At 41.5% G+C, this 27,144-nt stretch overlaps 2 protein-coding genes and 1 long non-coding RNA gene across 3 annotated transcripts; 2 read left to right on the forward strand and 1 right to left on the reverse strand.

Moving 5' to 3' along the window:
- Positions 1–4,109: 4,109 nt before the first annotated feature.
- LOC120413741 (uncharacterized) lies at positions 4,110–15,033 on the forward strand. Its single transcript, XR_005604973.2, has 3 exons — positions 4,110–4,319; positions 5,757–5,858; positions 6,225–15,033. It is a non-coding gene; the product is annotated as an uncharacterized LOC120413741 (long non-coding RNA).
- On the forward strand, positions 4,326–4,940 carry LOC120413740 (uncharacterized). Its single transcript, XM_039574666.1, has one exon. The coding sequence runs from the start codon at positions 4,469–4,471 to the stop codon at positions 4,856–4,858; it is 390 nt and encodes a 129-aa protein (XP_039430600.1). The 5' UTR covers positions 4,326–4,468; the 3' UTR covers positions 4,859–4,940.
- Positions 15,034–16,439: 1,406 nt separating the features above from the next.
- Positions 16,440–26,975, reverse strand: LOC120413739 (uncharacterized). Its single transcript, XM_039574665.2, has 3 exons — positions 26,659–26,975; positions 18,925–19,039; positions 16,440–18,796 (listed from the first exon to the last, which is right to left on the reverse strand). The coding sequence occupies exons 1-3, from the start codon at positions 26,727–26,729 to the stop codon at positions 18,548–18,550; spliced, it is 435 nt and encodes a 144-aa protein (XP_039430599.1). The 5' UTR covers positions 26,730–26,975; the 3' UTR covers positions 16,440–18,547.
- Positions 26,976–27,144: the final 169 nt, after the last annotated feature.

Below are 27,144 nucleotides of genomic sequence, written 5' to 3' on the forward strand. Positions count from 1 at the left end.
TTTTTAGCATGAAAATAACAACAACGGTTTCAGAAAAAAATAAAGATTAATTCACCCACTGATGGCCGAAGGGTTAGCGTGCCAGACCCCCAATCCAGAGGTACGAGTTTAGATCCCACCGGGTTTCAATAGGTCTATCTCTTTGGGTGTTTGCTATTAAACATTTGGTTGGTATTTTCAGTTCAGCCTTGATAGCCTACTGTTGCAATAATAATGTTAGGAAAATTTTGTGATCGAAGTTTCTTCGTTTTTGAAGAGCTAGAATTAAACATAAAATTGCTTGTCAGCGAAAACTCAGCAAGCCGTTGCGTCGCACTCAATCTTGCATTGAAGTTAATTTTCACCACGTTTACAGTCCACTGAAGAAAGAAAAAAATCACCAGCGCAAAACTCACCACTATGATGATTACGTATAAATATCAGCTGTTGATTGTTGTTGGATTTCCGTTTATTTTATGACGAATGAAAATTTGTGTTTTGTTTCAATTTATTGTTGAAATAAAACCCTAGCTGACATTTTACTTTTGAATTTCAAATGCTAAATTTCTATCGCTCAAAATAATTACTTTCTGACTTTGATAATTTAACAATCATTTATTGAGAATCTGTTTTTTTTCTTCTTGATAATTGAATATTCTTTAATGATATTCTATTCCCTTTTACATTAACTCATTAAAAAAAACGAAACCATGTTAAAACTCCAGAAAACGTTTGGAAAACGCTACGCAAAACTTCAATTTCACAATTCAGCAGGTATAACATGAATTTCCGCAAGGTCTCCCGTTCATGCCCCTTACATGGTACAGTACAACAGTACACAAAGTTAGGTATACAGCGAAGATACGAAGCGCGCTCCCCTACCAGGAAATCGCCTCATTTTCCTCTGTATTGGTGTGATCTGTTTTTTGCTCGACCTCGTGCTGTACGTAACGGTGTGCGTGCAATAAGCGAAGCTGCTAGTATGCGTGAGATCGCATTGTTATATAGCGAAGCGGCACCGCAGTTTGTGCGTGTAGTGGTAAATCTCGCAAATGCACGTCGTCACAGTCCCAACTGATGTTTTTGTTGGCCGATTTGCTCGGAAGCGTAATTCTTTTTCGGACTTATTTTGCTGTAGCATTATTAAATTTATGCTGTTTCGAGACTTTTCCGAAACGCAAATTGATGCATTGTTTTACTGGGAAATTTGATGATAATTTTGTAGGTCCAAAATAGGTAACATATATTTTGAAATGTCAAGCTTAACATTGTCTTGTAAAAAAATGTACAATCATTTGGAAATTTTTGTAATTGTAGGTCTACATAGCTGAGATTTCCATTTTTTTTTGTATTTTCTGAGTTAAACTGTTTAATTTTGATCATTTTGAAGATAAATTGAAGAAAGTTGATTTTTATGCAACCACCACCACAATGCATCATTGTAAAAAATAGTTCGTACACCCAAAGCAGCCGTCGATATAAATTGTTCCTTTGACAGTCGGATTGCTATGATCATAGGCATCAAATGATCAGGTTTTGACAAAACGATGCCTCGTGATATCTTGATTGCAACAATTGCGTAGTTTTTTCATCAATCAAGCACTTTTGGGGTTGAAAGTTTAGGTTTTCAATTTAAAATCACCTCAAATCAACACCAAATTCGTCAGAAGGTCATATAAAATAGTAATAAATTAGAATTTTCTTTAAATTAATCTATAATTTAGCCCAAGAAGCATCCATTTGAAAACGTTTCGGCACGTAAGCTGGCCACTTCTTTGTCTTCTTCCTGCTGCGTTTTTCAGTCTCATATTTTCGATTTCGTGGCGTAATGTTATTGAAATCGGCTGTGTCTCGTGCAAACAAGGCCCTGCCTGCCGAGCAGACTGGACCCCGACGACGACGAAGACGTCTTATCATCTCACCAATACGTGCAAAGGCAAGTGTTTGTTGTTGTTTCTACAGATTGCGGAGTGTTTGCGCTCACGCTCACATTTTGCCAACTCGCTGAGCACGCGAGAGCGCTCGATATGGATTTGCTGCGGGTTTGAAGGGAGTAAAAATGTGTCTACGTGCTAATTTTCAAGTTGAAAGTGAAAAAACGGGATTTTCCTGCATTGAAAATGTTTGTTCTTCGTAATTTTCTATTTTGAAAAGAACTTTTGGAAGAAATCTTGTTTATTATTGCTTAAATATTTATAAATGACTTTTACTTCGAAAAAGTACGTCTGCGTCCTAATTTTTAAGTTGAAATTAAAAAACCAGTTTCCTTTTCATCAAAATTGAGCTAAATGTTCAGAAAATGTTAGGAAACTAGATTTTCTCATGTTCGGAGTCAATCCAAGACAACAACAAAGAAGTCGCAACATCTGCAAGATCTACTGCGCATTATGAAACTTTTTTTTCTTGCATGTAGATTTGTTATTGTTGTTGCTGTATTTCTCACGGATTTCGAAGGCAGATGTCTCGAAATAAATTTTCACCCCTTAATGCAGATGGTCGAAGTCGGGTTCCTCTCCAAAAGCTGATTGTTCAACATTCGCCGAAGAAGACGAAGAAAAAACTATCGCTGTGTGCAATGTGTCAGCGCAATGCTGCATTTTCTTGAACATGTTCAAACTTGTGCAGCGACCACCGCATCGCCACCACTTTCCAACTTCTTCTTCGTCGCGACGTTCCAGCTGACGACGATGGCGTCAATGCGGTCGGGCAAATTGTGAAAGTGGCCCCAATTGCGGCGATTTGTGGCGAATTTGGTTGAATTTGCGGAAAACTAGAAACAACTTGATTAAATTTCAACATTTTGCATAATTTTTTCTCTAAATTTTGACGAAATGTTCGTCACGAAACCCCTTTTCTAGGGACAAAAGGTCTTGTTCTTTTTTTTCTGCGTACTCTGGCATTCTCTTTCGGTGCGCATGTGTTCGTGCCGGACTGACGCACCGTGTCCGTGTTTACATAAGCATGCGCGTGTGTTGGTGACGTTTCGGGCCTGCCTGTTGTGCTCGAACGCGTTCGAAGAACGCAATTTTTCGCAGCAAGCTTCGATAGTTTCGGGGGGGACCCAACGAAATTCAAGCGATCTTAGTAGACCTTGGAGCGGTTCAAAGCCGCGTTGATGAATTTCAGCGGTCGACTACTGCACGTAGCCGACTACTGCGATCAAACCTCGAGGTCGCGCGAACACGTCGTGTCGTGTAGACTCAGGTGACGGTGACGACGACTACGTCATTTGTGTCCAGAGAGTACAGTCATCTTTCTCGGGTTAGGAAACTTGTTCAATGCTACCGCCACGGTAGAAAACGTGACGAGTCACGTTATGGATGCGAACGGGGGTGTTCCCCAGCGATGTCATAGGGATTTTGTACGAATTAATTAAGTTGAGGACAGATTGGAATTTTTCAAACGTTTTCAAACGTTTCGAGTTTGCTCCATTTTATGTTTCGAACGACACGAACTTGTCTTTTTTTTTGGTTCATTTGTAAATAAAGACTTGCGCGTGTTCGTGCTCTTTATCAAACGAGCACGAACTGCGAGTGTGTTGGTCGTCGAGACAACAACAACAAAGTGTACTGAACTAAACTAAATTATTTCAAGGAAGTTTACTGACATTTCGATAAGTTAAGATCAACGTTTGGGAAACGTTGAGATACTTGTCGCTGACACGTTGAAACTTGTTTGCGGGCTGCTTCGACCTAAAATTTTTGGTAGCTGTATCCAAGAAGGCATGGAACTCAACCTGCAACAGCCCCCTTGCACAAATTACGTATCAAGTTGAGGGGCTTCAACCAAAGCTTATCAAACTCCACGAACCTAAGCAATTGCGCTGTGCCGCAGAAAAAAAAGGCAGATGTTTTCACTTGCGAGCAATTATCAAACGAGTTTTTGCCGTTTTCTGCAACGGAATCGTGTGAAAATTTCCACCTTAAAAGAACCATCGGGAACTACTTTCGCGGAGCCTCCTCATCGCAGCAACCTCTGGGGAGGTTGAAACCATGCGCTCACGCACACCACGACCGCGCGCAGTACATAAGGCTGCGTTCGTGTGTGCGACCTCGGCTCCCTCTCCCCACTCACACAGGTACGGCGTACGGTCTCGAGGCTAGCTGCTCACCGCGCTGGCCAACGTTCGATCAGAAAGGTCTTCGCCGTCGTTGAGAGTGGTACTGTTTTTAGAGTCTCTGGCAAATCAAAGTGCAGTCGCAAAAAAAAAAGATTAGTTCTATAAAAGGCAGTGTGTGCTGAGAGTAGTAGTTCCTGAGTGTGGTCCAGATTTTAAGTTGTTTTTTTCGTTCGTGTCGTCATCGTCGTGCGAACACTGCAGTGCGAGAGTTCTAAAGCAGGTGTGTACTCGCCCAACAGAGGTTCCCAAAAAAAAAAGACACACACATTGGACACTTTGTGGAAGAGCTAAGGAGAAAAAGAGGAGTTCGAGGACAGTTTGATGCGAAAAAGGCGAAAATAGGCGTGTGTGTAGCGTTAGAGAGTCAAAATGGTCGCAACCAAGCACCGAATTTCGTCACGGTTCGATAAGTCAGACAATCTAGACGACTGGATCCGTAAGATCAAGAACAAAAAGTTTGTCGTCAAGCGTGAAACCCGCGGACAGGACCTGCGGGTCCTGGCGATGCTCAGCGGAGCGCTTTCTCACGCCGAAGAGTGCCTGCGGCGTGAGAAAATCCGCAAACAGGAAGATCGGGCCGTCAAGTGGGCCCGGATCCGCTCGCGTCTCGCGGAACCCCCGCGGATGTACTGTGACCTGGAGGAGGAAGAGGACGAAAAGGCCCGTAACGCGTCCAACGTCATCTGGAGTGAAGACTTTAACGGAATTAACAATTTCATAACGGAACTGAACAGTATCAAAACCACAATTAGCCGATAGACCGCTGGCCTTGTAGCAGATTTGGTTAACCTTTGCTTTCCAAAATTCACGGTACTTGAGTTAGGGAACGCCCCTCACACCATTTAGAAAACCCACTCTCTTCCCCTCAAATCCATCCAAAAGTGCAATTACGCAGCGTCCAGCCCGAAAATCCGACTTCAAAAGTCGCATTTTCAATCAATTTTGCGTTTTTTCCAACCAGGTCGCCATTTTGAATTTGAAAATTTTCATCACGTACTCCCCACCGAAGCGCTGACTCACACACTCTCATGCGCAGTGCGCGTCATAGTGTTCGTGTCGTGTCGTCAGGGTGTTCGTGTGAGCTTCGGACTTTCCCTGGCCCGAAACGGGCAGGTTTCCGATGACGCTGCTGCTGCTAGGTAGTGCAATATTTACGTGTTACCTGACAGGAGGGGGGGATCCCCACCTGGCTTTGTTTGAAAGTTGTTTTTTTGCTTCTGCGGAGGAAAATTCCGTTCGAATCGTCTGGAAAAATGGATTGAAAGGAGTGGGTTTTGAGGGACGTGAGGGGTGAGGACAAATTGTGATGAAGTAATCGAACCTAGATATGTATATTTTTATAAAAACTGAGTTGTACAAAGAGTTATATATTTTTTTCCTTTTCTTGTTTGCGTCGGTTGAAGGACGCGCCATGAAATCAAAGTAGGCCGAGCAGAGCGTGAGCGAGAGAGAATGGAAAGAATGTATCGCGCGATTCCAAAATCATTGTAAGACAATTTCGGTAGAGGATCTCCAGGAACCTAGGAAGCATCGCAGAGATAAATATATATTTTATTTGTATAACTATATAAGGAAGATACGAAAATTGAAAATCAAAAAACTAAACCACCATACCTATTGTAAGACAGCGTAATTTAATCAAGTTTTTCATTTCCAGTACCAAATGAGACAGTGATGCACCTTTCCGACCATCCGACCATCGGGGCTAGCACTCAATCGGCTTGGATGTCGTCTGGAAACAAACCTAATTTCGATTTTGGTTCGTAGTGTGTCACTTTTTATTATTTTTTTTCCTCCTAACTCCTAAGTATTTTGTTTCAAACGATTAGATCCTATATAGAATGCGTACTATTTAGATGCATATAAACTTTCTGATTCATATTGAATCGCGAGTAGCTTAACAAATATATTTTTTTTTCACACAAAGTCAGAGCATAGATTTTCCGTATGTTGTTTTGTTTCATTCGTTTTGTCTGTAAAACTTTTTTGCAATCCGAAACAAAAAGCGAGAAAATTTTGTGTAAATAAAATATTAACTTGTTGCGTAAAAATTTAAACACTTCCTGTTTTATCATTTACCTAGCACGTAAGGCTGAACTAATTGGTGATGTATATCTATTTACAGCTTTCAGTGAGAACTCTCGGTTAGTTCTTGGTAGGGGTTCGTACCTAGAGAAAGCGTCACCAAGTTTTGTATCACAATCCTTGCTGATCAGAGATTGAAGAAGATGATGGAGGAGGAGAAATCGGGGGAATCGACTCGGAAGGGGCGCGCTGCAGCGACCCAGACCGGCCGGACAACGTCGTCGTGTCACCAACGTGCACGCAACGCAGAAAGGTCGATCGGGAGACTCGGTGCAAGGGTTGAAGAGAGCTAGAGAGCGAGAGCGAGAGAGAATCTGAGCGAAAGAGAAAGAGTGAGCTAGAAAAAACCAAGGTGGGGAAGGTCTTCTGAGCTGCCGTTACTTCCGCCGCCGCCGCCGCTACCGTCGCCGTCGTTCGAGCTTCGGGTGTTTTCCGGTGCCCGGGTTGTGACAATGCTGCTGCTGCTGCTCCGGCACTTCCTGCACGTCCAATGAAAGAGCGGACCCCCCCTCTCCTCTCACGACTGGCGGGGACCATCTTCCTAGGAAGCGGAAGCGAGCGCGTTGCGGTGCAGCGTCACGCCAACCACGGATCCACAGCGAAGAAACAACTGGCACAGCATGCGGCGACAGCACCATGGCAACAAGTAAGACAGAGAAACGAATACACACACAGAGAGAAAGGGAGTCACGGGTAACTATACCGTAGTAGGCAACAGCAACCCAAAGCAGATTGATCTGTAGGAATTGGTTTGTGCGTAGATTGTACTCGCAAGAGCATGTATTTAGTACGCGCAAGGTGGTTTCGGCGCAAGCCGACCACCGCCAACTTAACCTGATTTTGTACCTCTCTTTCCATACGAGAAACGCGTTCCAACCTGTGCAACACGATTGGATCACGCGCGCGGAAAGTCGAACAGCTTACGTAAGCCCGCTTTTTTTCGATTTCAATGCAGCATTTCGAACTTGGTTAGAGCAGAAAAGAGCAAGCGAATGAGGTCACCTTGGAAGGGGGAGAAAAGCGAAAACGAAAACGCACAAGAAACAAGCAGGGAAGAGAGAAACGTCAAGCGTAGCGGTAAATAGCGCTGATTTTGTTGTTTTAGTAATTTTTCAACCCGAGGTTTCTCGAGCCTCGAAGCAGGCCTTGAAGACGGCGCAGTAAGGAAAGGTAGAGAGAATGCATTGAAGAAGGGGGTTGCTGAAGAAGCTGAACCCGTCACTAGCGTCGCTGTTCGTGCTGCATCGGACGGCGTGCTTCGGACGAAACACGGAATAGAAATTTACTTTCGCTTGCGATCGAGAGAGAGCGAGCGAGTGGGATCTTGAGAGCCCATCGAGGTAAAGTGGTGTACAGTTATACGATCAACGCACGTTTGTTTTCTTGCAGAAACACTTGAAACAGAAGCGCCAACCGAACTTGCAAGTATTGAATTCAGCAGCTGTAGTATGCAGAGAATCGTAGTTTGAGCTAGATTTGGGGGGGCTAACCCCACCCACGAAACACACGCAACTTTTCGACTATTTGCAGCACACCCGAACGGCCCGATGTCGTCGTCGACGGGTCCGACTCGTAGTCGAGTTTCTCTGCCTTTTGCTTGATTTCCTCTATCCTCTCTGAAGAGCTGAACCGCTTGGAAGCCACGGAACATTGCGGACCCCTTCCAGAAATCGGCGGTAAACAAACACAACCAAACTTTCCCCAAAACCACGAAGTTGGCATCTTTACAGAGTACCCGTATCCGGTCCGGCTCCGCGAGGAGACCGAGTTTCTTTGTTTATTCTCTGTTCTTTTGTTTTTGGCCGGGACGCTATGGATTACGCCCGAAGCTAGCTACTGCCTGGACGCACTGACAGCTCACCTTGGTAAACCCAGACATAACCCTCTTCAAACAACACAGCCCTATCGCATCTTTCCAGCAAGACCCACCCACAGTTTCCTCTCTCACACCGGTCCGGCAACCTCTGCCGAGTTTCTCTGTTTTTGTTTTCTGTTCTGTTTCTTCACACAATCCGGAACCACCGACACGGATCTGCCCCCGGATGGCCCAGAGAACCACACCTTGAACAGACGAGCTCGCGGTAACCTTACGACTAGATACCTCCAACAAACCCGAGTTTCTCGTATTTTCCAGCCACAATTTCTCTCCAATACGGTCCGGCTCCGTGGAAGCCGAGTTTCTCTGTTTATTATTTTGTGTCTCTTCCATTTCCCATCTTTCTACTGTCTAACCCCCGAACGCCGGAAGCGCGTGGCTCGGAACATGACTGGTGGTGAAGGACACACACGCAAGCACTCACACTGAGAGCGAGAGCGAGAGAGAACTAGAACCCCAAGATGAGTTCCCCCCTACCGCAGGCGGACCCTTGGCACGCAACACAAAGCAGGCGATCTTTTTTTCTCCACTTTCCGGTCCGGCTCCACATAACCAGCCGAGTTTCTTTGTTTTTCTTTGTTTTTGTTTTCTTTTGACACCTACCCCTTCTCTATGAATCACCAACGACAACGAAGTGGAACAAGACCTGACAGCTGGGCAAAACAACACAAAGCAAGCGGTAAATCGTACTTTGCAAACATACACAAAACGAGAAGGATTTTCTATTACAGTTGAGAGCGTGCAATTTACGGGACAAATGTTTAGAAGAAACGCGGAGAACTTCAAGTCCGACGAGAGCAAAAGGGGCATCGAACCGAATCAGATCAGTAAGCGAATACGGTATCAGAAACAAACAAGGATTTTACTGTTTTTCAGAGGAAACTTAGAGAACTTCAACCCTTATTGAGCGAACGCAAGGGACATCCGAATAGCTAGAGCTATCGATTTAAAATCTGAGAGTAAGATAATACGATATCAGAAACAAACATGGATTTTACTGTTTTTCAGAGGAAACTTAGAGAACTTCAACCCCTCTTGAGCGAACCGCAAAGGGGCATCTGAATAGCTAGAGCTATCGAATTAAAATCTGAAAGTAAGATATTAAGATGTCAGAAACAAACAAGAATTTTACTGTTTTTCAGAGGAATCTTAGAGAACTTCAACCCTTCTTGAGCGAACCGCAAAGGGGCATCTGAATAGCTAGAGCTATCAAATTGAAATCTGAGAGTAAGATATTAAGATATCAGAAACAAACAAGGATTTTACTGTTTTTCAGAGGAAACTTAGAGAACTTCAACCCTTCTTGAGCGAACATCGCAAGGGGCATCTGAATAGCTAGAGCTATCAAATTGAAATCTGAGAGTAAGATATTACGATATCAAAAACAAACCATGATTTTACTGTTTTTTAGAGGAAAATTAACCCATTTCATTGGAGCACGAAATTTCACGAAAATTGAAGAAATTGTTATGTCAAAAATCGTACCAAGAAAACAAAACAAAAATTATTTTCACAGTCTACAAGTTATCGGAAGCCTATGTAAAGTTTTATCAACACATTTGGAGCACACGAAGCTAAATTAATCCGCACGATCCAAAAGATCGCAACTGTAAGCTAAACATACGTTTGGAAACAATCGGAATTTTACTTTTTTGCAGAAACCAAAAAAAAAACTATGTTTGGAATCACCCAAGTCTTCGACGATTAGAACCACTACAAGTGCACTTCGAGAGAATTTATGTGACACATAAGCAAAATTCTACTAAGATAATCTCAAATGAAATTATTTGTAAATTGAAAAGCAAATTATAATGGATGAAACAATATTTTAGACGCATTAACAGCTCAACGAGCTGCATCAAATGTAACAAATTATTTAATATTTTACAGATGTTATTATATTAGCAATGATTATTTGAAACTGTGTTCTAACATAACAATATTTAATTATTATGTAATTAACAAAAAACATATAAAATGTAAGCTCAACGATGAAGGTTGAGCGTCTGAATTTGTACGATGTTATTTTAAACTATTATTCATAACAAAAGTAGCACCGATAAAAAGTTATAGCAATTTGAGATCAAACATGGAGATCATCAAAGTTAAAATAACTACAGAAAATTAAAAAAAAAACATCCCAGCAAGATCCACTCGGATCATATCAGTAAGATAATCACCATTTTCGAAACAACCAGAATTTTACTTCTTTTCAGAAAACCAAAATATCTAGAACCAAGCAAGTCAACGCAAATTTTAAATTAATTGCTGAAAACATAATACTTGATATTGTTATTAAACAACGAGCGAAAAGCTACAACTGACAAAAAATATTACAAAAAATATGTATTGAATATTTTATGCAATGTTTAATAATTGAATTATAAATAACATGATTGATATGTAATTTACAAAAAAGAACCATTGTGAGCTCAACAATAGAGCTTGAGCGTTTATAAAACAAATATTTCTATATTTAAAGAATGAGCCTTGTAACACATTTTGTGGTAACAAAACAACAAAATTTGTACAATTTACAGCACTTTGAAAAAATATCCTAGCAAGAATTGTTATGATGCAGACAAAAAATACTGAAACATCAGAGATGAAAATTATACTATATAATAATTATTATATCTGAAACAAGTTTAACAAATTAACGACACGGCGGAGAGCACCTCATCGACCTGAAGCTAATGGCAGGAGGGCCCTCAACCTTACGTCAACGAGATATTCGAACCAGTAAGCCAAAATACGTTTTTCGAAACAACCAGAATTTTACTATTTACAGAAGGCGGGAACGCAATTCGTCCAAACCAAACGAGATCAAGCTAAAGTCTTCAAGTTATCCCGTTCAAAACTGCAGTAAGCGCGAACACATTTTGCCCATAGACAACGAGATCTTTTATTTTCACAGTTCAAGAATGTTACTTGTCGTCCGCCCGAAACGCTTAAGGGGACGCGACGCGCACAGTGTTGCCAAGTCGACCGGAAAGTTTCTGACAGCTCCAACCGCACCCAAAAAATTTGGTAAATCAGTGTTGCTATCTTTCCCCGACAACCAGAGCTTTTATTTTTTTTCAGAAGAAAAACACAGAGTGAAAATGATTTTAAAAAAATGCAAAGCAGCTTTCAAATTTGAGGTTATGTGCGACACTTTTTCTTGCGTGTTACGCGCGCTTTAGGCACTTTCTGCGGTTCCCGGACGTCATCTATCTCCAACCCCCCTTCCTCCGAATGTGGTGGCATCCCATCTTCCCCGTATATTGGTGTGCGTGCGTGTGTTTGTGCGCGTTCGTGTGCATATTTGTGTGCTGGAAAAAAGAAAAAAAAATGGCGTTGACGCAGATTCCGCCGGAAGAGAAGTTTTACACGAGCATGCCGTGGTGGTAGCTATGCTAATAATCTTTACCGAATTCTTTGTTTTTGTTTATTTACTATTGTTTACCTTTTTTTATAACTCTAAGTCTAATACTCAGTAGTGCGTTTCATATGTATTTGTTTACTTTTTACGGTAGTTTTTGTTCGATCCCCCGTCAGCTGCTTTTGCGTCGGGGTTTTGTTACCATTAATCTACTTGTCTTTCTATTCACAGAATAGTTCCTAATACATACACACATACATTTATATATAATCTAGTTTTGTGCTGCGGCTAAGTTACTGGTTTATTTACTAAGAATTTCATGGCTGTGAATTTTTGCATTAAAGGAAAACCAAAAATACACTCAACAAAAAAAATGCTTCCACTAAGCAGTGCATTCGGGCTTCTATGTAACATATTTTTTATACATTTTACCTTTTACTCCATTTATACCAGTGTACTATCTCTTTGTTAACCTGTATCTATTTGATAGTTTTTGAGCTTTGTGTTTAAGCACCCCTTTCCCCCTCTTTGCAAGAAAAATGAGGAAATGTGTACTAGTGATTAAAGCAATTTCTGTGTAAAATTAGCCTTTTAAGCGTTACTTATACGGTAGTTATTGCATAACTAACACGAAGATAAATGTGCTTTGGAGCCAAGTGGATGAAAAATGAAAACCCATTGTGACCCAAGAAGAGCTTCGCCTTAACAAAATAAGAAAAACAAGCGAAAAAATGACGTTCGGTTCTCCGCGGAGAACCCTACGGTAAACAAACGAGCAAATCTCGCTCGGTGCTGGCGATTAGGGCACCCTGCTGGTAATTGGGATTTGCTCCGCGCGGAACGGCCTGCTCGGTGCTCCAGTGGACACCAGCGGAAAGGGCACGTTACCGGCTGTTGAGACACAAAATCTAACCTAATCTAATCTGTCAAGTGATGAATTGAATGGATTTCAGTTGTTTATTTATACCAGTGTGTGCTAGTGACGACATCTAGGATGTTGACGTTTTGTTCTTTACTTAAAGTTGTGATTTCCTTTCGTGTCATGCTTTGATCTACTAGAAGAAAGTGTTTGATTTTGTCTGGAAAATTATGTGATTTGCCCATTGTTGACCGATATTGTTTTATACGCTATTTATGTATATTCCACAAGATATATCTTGGAAATGTTCCAACTTCGAATTGTACAGTGATATGAAATCATGTTGTTACACACCTAGCTATTGTACTTCTTAACAAATGGTATGCATTTCATTACTGATCGCAATAATGTATTTTCTATCGAGCTTGAATTGGTAACCAAAGTATAACCTCAAAGTATTGTAATGCCACTGTGCACCGTTTCTTTCCACGGAGTGTGGTTTGTTAACCTTACCGAATTACTGAATAACGCAACAAGTTTGAAGCAGCTGCGCGAGCATGAGTACGTATTGAGCGCTGCCAAGTAGAACGCACCCCTTCCACCCGTGTTGACCTCCGGCCGCGTCGAGCCGTTCCGCGTGCCGTCGAGAGAACGTGTCCCCGAAACCCTCACCCTCCGCACACACATACACAGGAGACATCCGCACAACCAAACCACACCATCGCTTCTTGTTCTTCTGGTCTGGCGCAGAACTGCCTGCAAAGCTCTCTTCTACTACCAACGCTACGCGCTACCAACCCAGGGTCATCTGTCCACCATCACATCCACACCGCCACCACTACACATCTGTGTTGTTTCTGCACGTGCGACCTTCCAACCGGTCGGGGACCAGGTCACCCGCAAGAACCGCTAGAAGAAGCCTAATGCGTCGCCTAGAATCGCCCTTCGAGAACTCCGGACTCCGGTAAAGCAACTTTTGCCTCCCTCGCCCCCCCTCGTTTGCACATAACCACGTGTCCCCTCCCCCCTCGAGAAATGGGGGACACGTGCCCTTTCTTTTACTTTCAGATCACTCTCACTGTTTACCTTGCGCACCCCGCTTTGTTTACCTCCGGGTGGTTGTGGCGCGTGTCCCATTTGGTTGAGTGTGTTCCTCCCCCCTGGGTTTTTGACGGCGTTCTGGTTCCTTCGAGCTTCCGATCCAGAGTGTCCGCTGCTGCTGCTGCTTTGAGAGCGAGCGAGCGAGCTTCGTCCGATTCGGCCGGCCTCTTCCGGCTTCGTTGGCGAGATCTTGCTGGGGAAGGAGGCGTTTGCTGGCGTGACGTCCGTCATCGCGGATTCGGCTTGAGAACGAGTACGAGATGATGGCGACGCTGCTGCTGCTGCTTCCCCGGGAACCTTTGGCTTGGGACACTACTCGAGGACCGACCCCCCCGTGTTGGTGGAGCGTTTGAGGTTGCAGAATTAGTGAAGTGAATGAATGGCTAGAGTGAGGAGTTCGTTGTTCGGCAGTGGGAAGCAGATTCGACCAGTCAGTCAGCGTAGAGAGCTTAAAGTTTGAGAGATTCATCGAAGGAGGCAGTTTGATTTCGGCAGAACGTCAACGTCGTCAATGTTGCCTTCTGGAGCATTTTAAAACGTCCCGACGGTCACGTTCAACGACCACAACGGGCGCATCGTAACAATCAACAAAAGTTTTACCAATCAATCCAAGTTACCACAACAACAACTGACAAGTCTTTAGACAAACAACAACACAACAAGATACGCCAGTTGATGGGCGCTATCCACGCCAAAAGGATGCACCCGCAATCAACGCAAAAGTTATCTCAGCAGAAAGAAGCCAAAAGTTAGACAGAAATCATCACGCGAAGGGCCAGTTGAGCCGCGCAACATCAGTGAACACCAAAAGTTCTGAAATCAACAACCCATCAACAAAGTGAATTTAAACACCCTGCCAGGCAAGTGCGCCCGCGGCAGCGGTCAAAAAGTCAAATTTGGACCCCACACAAAGTGTCAAATCAAAGCAACCCAAAGTGCAACGGACACGAGTCAACGCAATGTTGACGTTTCAAAAGTTACAAGAAAGTTGGTGACTGCGTCACCAGGGAAGCCCACCACGAAGTTTTGCTGATTTATTTGCAACGAAAAGAAATGCAAGTGCCGCAACACAATGGCGATGGACTTGAAGTTATTTTTGTTTGTGAAGAGTTTGAAAGTGGGAGCTGTCATCTTGAAAGCAGCAGCAGTTTCGGAAAGCATTTCCTCATGCTGTACCGCGTGAAAATGTTGTCAGATTTGTTAAAAATAAAGCATCCTGCCGTCGAGTTTGGAGGCGGCGTAGGATCGGCTAACGAAGTTCCTGATAAGTTAAAGTACAAGTGAAGTTAAATGTAAAATGATACAAAATCATCAACCGCCCGTTTGTTCTTCGCGTCTATGAAGTCAAATGGATAGAGTAGGCGAATGCCAGCAAAATGTCGTAATGATGAAATATTTGGACAGTTACATAAAAGTGAAAATGAAAAATGTTTGAAGTTGAAATCCATTCGCAAAATCTGGAAGCGAATTCGGATAGGCTTAAGAAGATCCTGATAAGTTAAAATACAAGTGATTTCATCACTCAAGTGGTCCGGCTTGATACAACATCCCGGATATGCAGTGAAATTAAAGTGCTTGAATGCAGCGTCTATTTGTTCTTCAAGTCTATTAAGCCAAATGGTTAGCTAGAAGTTATGAATGCAGAAAAATACCAAGCAGATGGAAGATTTATAAAGTTATACGAAAGTTAATAAGAATCACGAAACGAATGATAATGAAGTTATACATCCTATCGCCAAGTCTGAAGGCGAATTTGGATAGGCTTACAAAGATCCTGATAAGTTAAAATACAAGTGATCCGGCTTGGTACATCAACCCGGACATGCAGTGAAATTTTAGTGGCCCGTTTGATCTTCAAGTCTACGAAGTCAAATGGAGAGCGAAAAGTTATGCAGAATATCAAAGTAAATCATGAAGATGAAAAAATGGAAAGCTATGCAAAAGCTAGAATAAAGTAGTTTACATAACGAAGCAAAAGATAGTGTTCTAAAATCCTATCGCTAACGTAAAAAGCGAATTTGGATAGGCCCACAAAGTTCCTGATAAGTTAAAGTACAAGTGAAATGATCTCATTACTGAAATGCTGTTGATCCGCTGTGTACGGAGAAATATTTAAAATCAACACAAGTCAACATAAAATATAACCAAATAATTATCGAAGAGATGTTTTTAAAATGAAATTCAAGCTCGCTCTTCGCACCAATGAAGGCAAAAGAGCAAAGAAATATAAGCTATGAGGCTGAATCAAATTGAAAAGAAGGAAGATCTTCTATACATGAAAATCACACGAAAATGGAAAATTAAACCAACACAAGTCAATGCAAGCCTTAGGAAGGCATCTGGCCAAAATTACCACAAGTTACAAGTGATGAATGACGAAAATCTGAAATTATCAATGAAGAAGGAAGCTGTTCAAAAGTGATTGAAAAAGTTTACATCAAACCAAAATAAGGCAAAATGCCGCTTAAAAGTTAAAAAGCGTAAAAAGTGATTACACAATTTGCGGAAAGAAGCTGTTTGGAAAGCTCCAAAGTAAACCAAGTTTCGAGCGTTTCGCCACTTCGTGGTGAGGAGCTGCCTGAAGTTACACAATGTTACACAAGTTACCCACGTTGGATCATCGCGTCCGCCATTTCGGACGAGCCCGACGCCATCGACGGAGAGAGGCTGTTTAAGCTTTCGCTCCCCCTCCTCCAGTGCCCAATCTCTGGGAGGGGGCACTGCCCATAAACAGACTCGACCCGTCAACAACATGAAGGACCATCGAGAAAACCGATTGCGTTCGTTTTTGGAATCAACTGCGGAAGTGGGCCCACCCCCCCTTTTTGGGCTCCAGTTGTCTGCCGAAGAAAGGCTGTTTAAGCTTTCGTTCCCCCGCGCGACCCTCTTGTCCAAAGCGGGGGGACACTGCCCATAAACAGACTTTGCTGAGGAATGCTACGCTGTAAGAAGCACCACGTTTATCTGCCATCTGCTTCCGGGTTCGGGGCAGTTTTCTGTGCACGACGACGACGCCGACGAGGCCTGTTCCGTTTTTCCGTTTGTACTGTTTGCGACGATTTCTTCTGGAGGTCATCAGAAGGCTGTTTAAGCTTTGGACTCCACGCCTGGACCCACTGCCCATAAACAGACTTCATCGGATCGGTCAGTTCCGCCGTTTCCTGGGTTCGAGGTTGCTGAGAGTTCGCAGCGGGAAGGAGTTTCGAGGAGAGATCACTCACGCAAGGAGTTGGGATCGTTTCGCCTGATTGTGAGAGACTGTGCCGTGGACTGACGAAACAAACACTTTTTCTGGCTAGGACACCGAGAGAGATAGACACTTTGAATCCCTCACCAATCCTATCCGCGGAAAAAGACTCGATTTCACCCGGGGACGGATCCTCCGGGGGCGACCCGGGTCCGGAGAGGCACCCTTTTGCGGTCTGGCAAATCTTTGGACGGCGTTCCAAACCTCATCCTCAAACCATTCTCCAATGGGAATTTTTTCTAGGATTAGGCGACGAGAAAAAAAAGAAAAAATACCTGCGCACACAAATTCCTGTTCGAGACTACTAAAACTACCAGCGGAAGCAGTATCATAAATACCGAAAAAAAACGCACATCTAAAACTAATATTTCTTCCTATCTCTCGAGAAGCTGTACCACTGTTATCGACGACCGTTTTCCAATACTGGCCGCGCCTGGTTCTGTAGCCAGCGCAGTGCCTTTAACCTCGAGGCCTTGGATGCCACATCCGAAGATACCGGAAGGGGTGCCTCGAGAAATTGACCTTTTTCTCTCCAGTTCCAACTCCGCCACTAAAAAACAAAAACAAACCGCACAAAACCTAACCTCACACAACCACCCTCGGTCTTCCTTCCGGACGAGACGTTGACGTTGACCTTGAGGAAGTACGGTTACTTCCGGGCCGTGGGCACCGGCAAGCGCGAAGAGGAGGCCGTAAGCCGCGGGAAGAGGTGCCCCGCCCGTTTTCCAGCTGGGGTGTTCCTGGGTACCGGAGGAGTAGGATCATCGGCATGCTCGGCAAGCGGGAAGAGCTTTGGACGTGGACCGCGTCCAAGGTGGCCAGCGGGAAGAGAGCATTGCCCAACGGGTGCCGCGGATCTCGCCGGTCGGCAAGCGGGAAGAGCTCCGGACGCGGACCGCGTGCCGGGAGCGGCCAGCGGGAAGAGACCGGTGGGCAACGGGGGATTTCCGCGTCTTGGCAGCTTTTTTTGTTGGATTAGCTAGGTTGGATCGTTAGAGTCTGGTTCTTGAATTTTGCAAAATCGATTAATAGAAATTTTCTAAAATTAAATTGTTGATAATTCCTCTGAAAAACAAAATTAAATTAGTTAAAACATGAAATTTATTCTACCTAACTTAAAAGTTACACATACGAAATAGCTAAAAGCTTGAAAACGTACTATTCAAATACGCAACTTGATATTTTAAATATCATAACGCGAAAATAAGACTGATAAAACATTACAAGACTGATACGATAAAACATTTATTTAAAAACTCAAACAAAACCAGTTTAAAATTGTATAAAAATCGCAACAAAACAACAACCAACAAATTTAAACCTAATTTAAACATTTTACAACTTAAAAACCAAACCAAACACTAAATCTCAAACTGAACATAAATCAACCAAACTTTTGCGAGATTTTTTTCTAAATAAAAAGGACTTGTGGGAAAGAGGGCGGGCACTAAAAAAACAAACGATAAATTTGACATCTAAACGCAACATGATTGTAACTAAAAGTTGAAAAAAAAAACACTAAATAAAAAATCTCGTTTTGAATTTAATTCAATTTGCTTTATTCGTACGGGGTAATATCACATCCAATTTCTCCGTATTTTCGATTAGATAAGTATAGATAGGGGGCTCTTTGGTTAAATATATGTTTGCGCTATAAGTTGCTGTCACTAGCTCTACTCGCTCCTGGCTTTTTTGTACGTTTCCTAGTCCTGTTGCTCTGTCGATTGACAACTCTAATAAAAATTCGGCTACCATTGCGAAGCTAAACATACACAATGCCAAATTGGCCGTTTTATCGGCTAACTGTCAAAAAATCTAGCCCCGATAAAAAGGCCAACACGCTACAGTGCGACACCTACATGCGAATCAGTCTACCGGTTTCCTGTTTCCCTCCTTCCTCCACCTCCTCCCCCGCCTTACTCCGTCTCGCTGCTGTAGTAGTCGAACATCTTGTACAGCGAGGGAAAGATCGCGGGCGGCTGCTGCTGCCCGACCCCGCCAAACTGGTGATGGGTGCCGGCCATCAGCTTCGGCGGGCACAGCCGGTGGTCGCAGATGCCGTTCTTGCAGCCCACGCACTGGCCGCCGCAGCACATCAGCCCGCTGGCGCACTTGCCGTACATGATGATGCCGGCAAAGTTTTCGCCGCACTTGTCGCCGACGCCCTGCAATGAAGGAAAAAAAAAACAAGTGCGCCATCTGTTATCGCAATGCAGTACTAAGATACGCCCAAGACGCAAACCATTAAAGTTGGAAAGCGAAACAAGTAGTGGCAGTTGATTCGGGTACTTACGCTCAAGCAGGACAGCTTGCCGCACGGGTTTAGTTCGGCACCGTGAGGGCACTCGCCGGTGTCTTGGACGCCGGGACGGGCGTACAGCTTGCAGCGGATCTCCAGGACATTGGTGCTGGAAGTGGATGAAATTTCAGAACAAATAAGTAAGGGACATATACCCATTCCCAGCACCGATTAGTTTATGTCTGAATGATGCTGGATAATCTGGAGTGTTCCTTGACATTTACTAAAACTAAGTACACCCATCCGTAGAGCAGCTTTTTGTGAACATTTCTGTTTAACTTGACTTTTACTAAAAGTTATTCGAATTCTTTTTACAAGCATTTTACAAAAATATTTCTCAGGTGTATTCTGGTCTGATGAGAATGCACTGCAACCAACCCAATTTCTATTATCGGCTGAGTTTTTTTTTTCAGCGCTCTCTTGTGTCTGCCTAGTGCTGCCATTTGTGACAAAATTTTAAGCGATCACTCACGAAAAGTGACAGTTTTTGTGGAAGTTTCCTGGCATCACTGGTGACATTTCGTCGCTTCCCATTGAGAATTTGGGCTCGAGCCAAGATTCGAGATATAGGCCTTGGGGTAAGTGTGCGCACTGTACGGGGCAAGATTGTGCATTGGATCTAATGATTTGTCAATGAACTATTCCACCTATTTTTGTTTAGGGAGTTGATTTTCAGCCAAAATACAACAAATTCCACGGTAAATCAAAAAGAAATTATTTGAAGAGTATTTTTTGACACGTAGTTAAAAGTTTCGATAATTTCAAATTAAAAAAAACAGCCTTATTTGAGGTTATTACACTCAAACCCCGATGATTTGACACCTACTGTTGTCAAACGAACGGGGTAAATTTCTAGTTTGACACCCCTTTTACACGGAGTTCACACACACTACCAAACGTTTGTTTTGATAGTGTGCGTGAGCGCCGTGTAAAAAGTGACAGTTCGTCACTTTTTAGTTTGACTTTGATCAACCAACGTACACGTAACGTACGGGTACAAACTAAAAAAGTGTCAAACGAAAAAGTGACCAACCACCGGGGGTTGCGTGTATTTGAAAACTTTGGCGGCGGCTTTGTTGATAAACAAACGGAGCACGCGGTCGCATGATGGCGGCATCGAGCCAGAATTAGGGGAAGTCATGTGGATGAAAATGAAGCTTTTTTCATGAAAAATAATATTTTTCCGACTGAATAAAAAAAATCGAGCATGTTCAAACAATTATACCTGATGTCAGAGAAGTGACTAAAAATCAAAATTTTAATCCATATTTTTTCTACACCCAAAGGAAAAATATATCTCAAAATCTGCAACATTGGATTTGCTGCAGAAAATGTCATATTTTATAACATTTTTTGCAGCAAGCCCGTAGATTATTTTTGCCCGCGTGTAAAAATTTCAGCGATCTGCAGTTCTCACCAACACATATAAAGCTGGCCCGTCCCCGAGCAACACTCCAAAGAGAAGCATACACCCAAACGGCGATCGCATGATTGTGATGCATGGCGGCATGAAAGTATATCAGAATCTGCATGAAAACTGTCCTCATGCATTTTTTGCGATATAGGGGTATGACATTTTTGCCCGTTACCGACAATTATCGACATTACCGACGGCTTTTTGGTTGTATTTCACAAAAAAAACCCTTATCTGAACGAGGATTGAACCACCAATTTCTTGGTTATTAATCCGACACGCTACCACCGCGCCATGGACGCTTGATGAAAAGTGAGTGAAAGAGCACCAACATATGCTTCTCTTTGGAGTGTTGCTCGGGGACGGGCCAGCGTTATATGTGTTGGTGAGAACTGCAGATCACTGAAATGTTTACACGCGGGCAAAAATGATCTAGGGGCTTGCTGCAAAAAATGTTATAAAATATGACATTTTCTGCAGCAAATCCACTGTTGCAGATTTTGAGATATATTTTTCCTTTGGGTGTATGTTGGTGCTCTTTCACCCACTTTTCATCAAGCGTCCATGGCGCGGTGGTAGCGTGTCGGATCAATAACCAAGAAGTTGGTGGTTCAATCCTCGTTCTGCTAAGTGTTTTTTTGTCAAATACAACCAAAAAGCCGTCGGTAATGTCGATAATTGTCGGTAACGGGCAAAAATGTCATACTCCTATATCGCAAAAAATGCATGAGGACAGATTTCATGCAGATTCTGATATACTTTCATGCCGCCATGCATCACAATCATGCGACTGCCAGTTGGGTGTAGAATTGAGCTTTTTTACACCATTTGGAAACCCCTAGGTCTATCCACGACCGTTTCCAATGTAGAAAATCCGTAGAAAATCCAGCTACCAGCTAAATCCACAATACAATTTAGAGAAACAATTCAGTGAATATCTTTACACGATTTTACTAGTAATTACCTCAGTTATCAAGCTGCATACTAGTTATGTTTGTATTCCAAATATGAAATTTACTAACAAAATTGTGAAAAAATGATTTTTGCCCACAAAAATAACACGCTTTAATTTTTCAATTTATTTTTCACGGGCAAATAGCATACCCATAGACACAATCCCAGCCAAATATTGGAAATTTTCATTGCGATTAAGGACAGAAAAGGCTGGTGTGCACTTGGTAAACTTCTAATTTTCCCGGAAAAAATGGAAAACATAATAAATGAAGAAATTCAACATGATATTGTTTAATTCATTGTTCAGTTCATATAGAATGTATTAAACGATCAGCAAACTTAATATCAAGATGTATTTCTGATGATATTATTAATGAAAATAAACTGTTTTAATTCAGGTAAACTTTTAAAGAATAATAGAATTTATTTCATGTGAAAAAAATCAAGCGCAAAATTTAGATTTTTCTTTTTGTTTGCCATGATCAAATAAGATGACAATTGAATTGTTAGGTTTTTGCAAGAAGAATTAGAAATTTGAATTTGAAGTGAAAGATTAATGCAGCATTGGTGTATCAATGGGTGATAGCAGGTTAAATATGAAAAATAAAAGAGTGATCGAGAAATAATGTTAATTTATCGTATAATTTAAATCACGTTTCTGTGCAATGACAAAGCGTAACAAAATCAAGTATCTTTACCATTTTGTCCAAGAGCTGAAACCAGTATGACTTGCTTTATAGAAGTTATTTGTTATGAAAATCTTAATTCCTTATGATTTGTTTTAATTCAACTTAATGTGTCAAAGCCAAAGTCAAACCAAACTCTCTCAAACTGGTCACAGAGGCAATTTTTAAAGAGATTTTTAGATTGTGGACTATGAATTAATTTTACATACTGTCCAAACACTTTGACCAAAAATACTTCTTAACAAAAAGTACAACAAAAAACTAACTTAACTATGTGGTTGATGCCTTCCTCACTTTTTACCAACAATGGGTAATATGAGTGGTTTGGACACATATTTCAGCAATTTTTTAGATCCAGAAAAATTAGTACCCAGATATAACTTAAGTGGTCATAACTCGAGACAGGATTGCCAGATGTTCAATGTTATGGATTCGTTGGAAAGGTCTCTCAATTTCCTAACAAACGATAGGTCGGGTGATGGATCCAGACATCGTTTGCATACATTTAATTGAGATCCGGCTTCAAAAAAGTACATAAATATCACTTAAGTGGTCATAACTCGAGACAGGGTTGCCAGATCTTCAATGTTGTGGACTCATTGGAAAGGTTTCTCGATTACCTAACCAACGATGGGTCGGATGATGGATCCGGACATCGTTTGCATACATTTAATTGAGATCCGGCTTCAAAAAAGTACATAAATATCACTTAAGTGGTCATAACTCGAGACAGGGTTGCCAGATCTTCAATGTTGTGGACTCATTGGAAAGGTCTCTCGATTACCTAACCAACGATGGGTCGGATGATGGATCCGGACATCGTTTGCATACATTTAATTGAGATCTGGCTTCAAAAAAGTACATAAATATCACTTAAGTGGTCATAACTCGAGACAGGGTTGCCAGATCTTCAATGTTGTGGACTCATTGGAAAGGTCTCTCGATTACCTAACCAACGATGGGTCGGATGATGGATCCGGACATCGTTTGCATACATTTAATTGAGATCTGGCTTCAAAAAAGTACATAAATATCACTTAAGTGGTCATAACTCGAGACAGGGTTGCCAGATCTTCAATGTTGTGGACTCATTGGAAAGGTCTCTCGATTACCTAACCAACGATGGGTCGGATGATGGATCCGGACATCGTTTGCATACATTTAATTGAGATCCGGCTTCAAAAAAGTACATAAATATCACTTAAGTGGTCATAACTCGAGACAGGGTTGCCAGATCTTCAATGTTGTGGACTCATTGGAAAGGTTTTTTGATTACCTAACCAACGATGGGTCGGATGATGGATCCGGACATCGTTTGCATACATTTAATTGAGATCCGGCTTCAAAAAAGTACATAAATATCACTTAAGTGGTCATAACTCGAGACAGGGTTGCCAGATCTTCAATGTTGTGGACTCATTGGAAAGGTCTCTCGATTACCTAACCAACGATGGGTCGGATGATGGATCCGGACATCGTTTGCATACATTTAATTGCGATCCGGCTTCAAAAAAGTACATAAATATCACTTAAGTGGTCATAACTCGAGACAGGGTTGCCAGATCTTCAATGTTGTAAGCTTGTTGGAAAGGTCTTTTGATAACCTAACCAACGATGGGTCGAATAATGGATCCGGACATCGTTTGCATACATTTAATTGAGATCCGGCTTCAAAAAAGTACATAAATATCACTTAAGTGGTCATAACTCGAGACAGGGTTGCCAGATCTTCAATGTTGTGGACTCATTGGAAAGGTCTCTCGATTACCTAACCAACGATGGGTCGGATGATGGATCCGGACATCGTTTGCATACATTTAATTGAGATCCGGCTTCAAAAAAGTACATAAATATCACTTAAGTGGTCATAACTCGAGACAGAGTTGCCAGATCTTCAATGTTGTAAGCTTGTTGGAAAGGTCTTTCGATAACCTAACCAACAATTGGTCGGATGATGGATCCGGACATCGTTTGCATACATTTAATTGAGATCCGGCTTCAAAAAAGTGCATAAATATCACTTAAGTGGTCATAACTCGAGACAGGGTTGCCAGATCTTCAATGTTGTGGACTCATTGGAAAGGTCTCTCGATTACCTAACCAACGATGGGTCGGATGATGGATCCGGACATCGTTTACATGCATATAAATGAGATCCGGATATATGTGAATACACATTTTTATACATAACTTTTGAACTAGTTAACGAAACTTCAAACAATTCAATAGCGATGTATGGGACCCTATATCAAGTCGATTGCAACTGGTTTGGTCAAAATCGGTTCAGCCAGTGCTGAGAAAACTCAGTGAGAATTTTGGTCACATACATACATACACACACACATACACACACACATACACACACACAGACATTTGTTCAGTTTTTGATTCTGAGTCGATATGTACACATGAAGGTGGGTCTTCGAGCTTTTAATAAAAAGTTCATTTTTAGAGCAGGATTATAGCCTTACCTCAGTGAGGAAGGCAAAAGTACGATTTGAGGTTATACATTTAGAAAAATTATACATTTTATTGTAGTTGTATGAATTTTTACATGCAGTCAAGCTATTAACTGATCTGTACACTTATTTTGCCAGACAGCTCGCTTTGCGCCTAGCAAATATTCAAACTAAAATTGTCTGTTAGCTCACTCAAATCATTTGCTCACACAGCAAAAAATCCGATGCTAAAATCGCATGCAAAAGCATGCACAACACCTTCGTCAAAATAAACACTCAATATTACACACTGCATGTACAATTTTTGCAAACACAAGTAAAAAGTTGCAACCGACGGGATTCAAACCCAGCACCAATAGAATGGAGAGGCGACTTAGCCCGCTCGGCCATCAAACTGTAAGGATAAACGCACATTTCGGGCAAGTAGGTTTCCCATACTGATGGGCTACATATTTCAGGGTGTAAAATCACATAAAATTTCATAAAATAATGCAATATTTATTTAACACCCAGGCCTTTTCCACGCAGCAGGTAAAAATGGTAGTAAAATAACAAGAAAAATATGATTCAATACAAGTGTGGTCTGTTTCTTTTACAATATTGCAGACCGCGTGGAAAAACCTTTATTCCTTATATTTATTTATATTTTATTTGATCACCATCGTGTTCTCCGGACAATTTTACATAACAATCAATGCCAAGAAATAGCCCTTCAAAAATAAAAACTCTGAATTTCCTGTACAAAAATAAGCACGAGGCCTATACGCTTGCGCTCAAGGCCTACTTTCAGGGGTTTGCAATTCGAACATGGCGCAACCAGTTTTGCATAGGAAATTTAGAGTTTTATTTTTATTTTTGAAGGACTGTTTCTTGGTAACGGTTTGGTTTAGTTTGAGATATGCATTGATTCTTAAGTAAAATTGTCCGGGGAACATGGTGGTGATCAAATAAAATATAAATAAATACAAAGAATGGATGAAAATCACGATTTAAACAATAAACCGCAAAGAAATAATATTGAAAGGCATTTGAGAGTTGATATTTTATTTTTAATTTATTTCTTGGACAATTTCCTATAAAATGCAACCACAAGAAATTCTTTTGGTCTAAAAGTTGGAAAGTTACGAGTAAAAGAATAAACTTTTTATAGAAAATCGTCAAAAAAGAGGGCTGTGCCAAAGAAAGAGGGATGGTCCAATTAGCACCAAACATGGGATTTCTGTAAACTATCGATAGATGAACGTTCCCTCCAAGTTTGGTCCAAATCGGTGGAGGTCGAGTCCAAAGGGACCATCCATAAACCACGTGGACACTTTTTTGGGATTCTGTAACCCCCCCCCCCCCCCTCGTGGACAATTGTCCATATAAAAATAAACTCTTTTGTATGGATCGTGGACAATCGCCGTACCCCCCTCCCCCCCCCCAAGTGTCCACGTGGTTTATGGATGGTCCCAAAAGTCTTTCCGTTTGAATTATATTTGAGAATTGAATTCAATATCACCCCGGTTTACGATGTGCTATGGGTGACTTGATCCCCTTTTAACATTCATTTTGAGCAAAACGTGTCTTATATTCCGGATTTACGGTTTTCTGTAAGTTCCATCAGTCTCACTTAAAAGCTGTGCAAATGATTTATAATTAAGCATGTTTTAAATGGAAGGAATTAAGAATCTTAAGATATCGATCAGAGTCAATTATGTTAACAACAAGGGGCTGGAAACTCTAATATTACTTAGGAATACTGAGTATACTAACGATATTCCAGTATACTTGTTAGTATACTAACCGAAAAGCAATAAACGGTTAGTATATTAAGATACTCTCAGTATATTGGTAAGTATACTGGAAACATGTAAAGGAAATAATAAGTATACTAACATATATTTTGATATACTGGGTAACATAATAATTATAGCTCCAAGAGTTTCCAACCCCTTGGTTAACAAAAGCCGATAAGATTTTTTTGACCACTTTTTAGAAGAATTGTTGTTGAGAAATATAATGTTTTGATGGTCAAATTTGAAATCATTTTGGAGTACTTTTTTTGAAAAGTTACTTTCAGGTTATTTTAACTCGCTTTGGTCACAAAATGTGTTAAGCATTTCGTGATACTTTTTTTAAATTCTTTCATGTCCATAGTATGTAGTTTTTTTGTATGAAAAATAAAAAAAAGAGGAGAAAACAATTCCACTGCAATTTTGAAAAGTCCACTTACGGTTGCGCAAGACTCCAGTAAATGTATCCAGTGAACACGATGGTTAGGAATAGAACCGATCCGGCAGACATGTTGGTTCTTCAGCAAATTTCTTGGCTAAGTTAGAATAAATTTAGACACTCCTATATAGGTTACACAAAACAACCACTTAAAAACACCGACTGTGATTCTGGGGCCTAGAATCACAATATTTGCTGCACTGTAATTATTTCATTGGACTATCAAACTACGAGCTAAATTGGATATATTTATACTAAAGTTTTTAAGCTGTGTTATCGCTTAGAAACGCTTAAGTTCACTGTTATCAATGGGAGCAGTTAACGGCTCTTTTATAGTGGGTCCACGTGTGTCCACTGTCCTTGAGGACATCTTTTGGCGGTTGGTGGAGGGTGGAAAAATGAATAATTAATGGTAAATTCTGATCTGGCGGGAGGATTTGTTAATGATTGCGAGGCGGTTGCATTTTCTGACCGTCTCGTGGAAAAC

Source organism: Culex pipiens, chromosome 1, assembly GCF_016801865.2.
Source record: "Culex pipiens pallens isolate TS chromosome 1, TS_CPP_V2, whole genome shotgun sequence".
In the NCBI taxonomy this organism is placed as follows: Eukaryota; Metazoa; Arthropoda; class Insecta; order Diptera; family Culicidae; genus Culex; species Culex pipiens.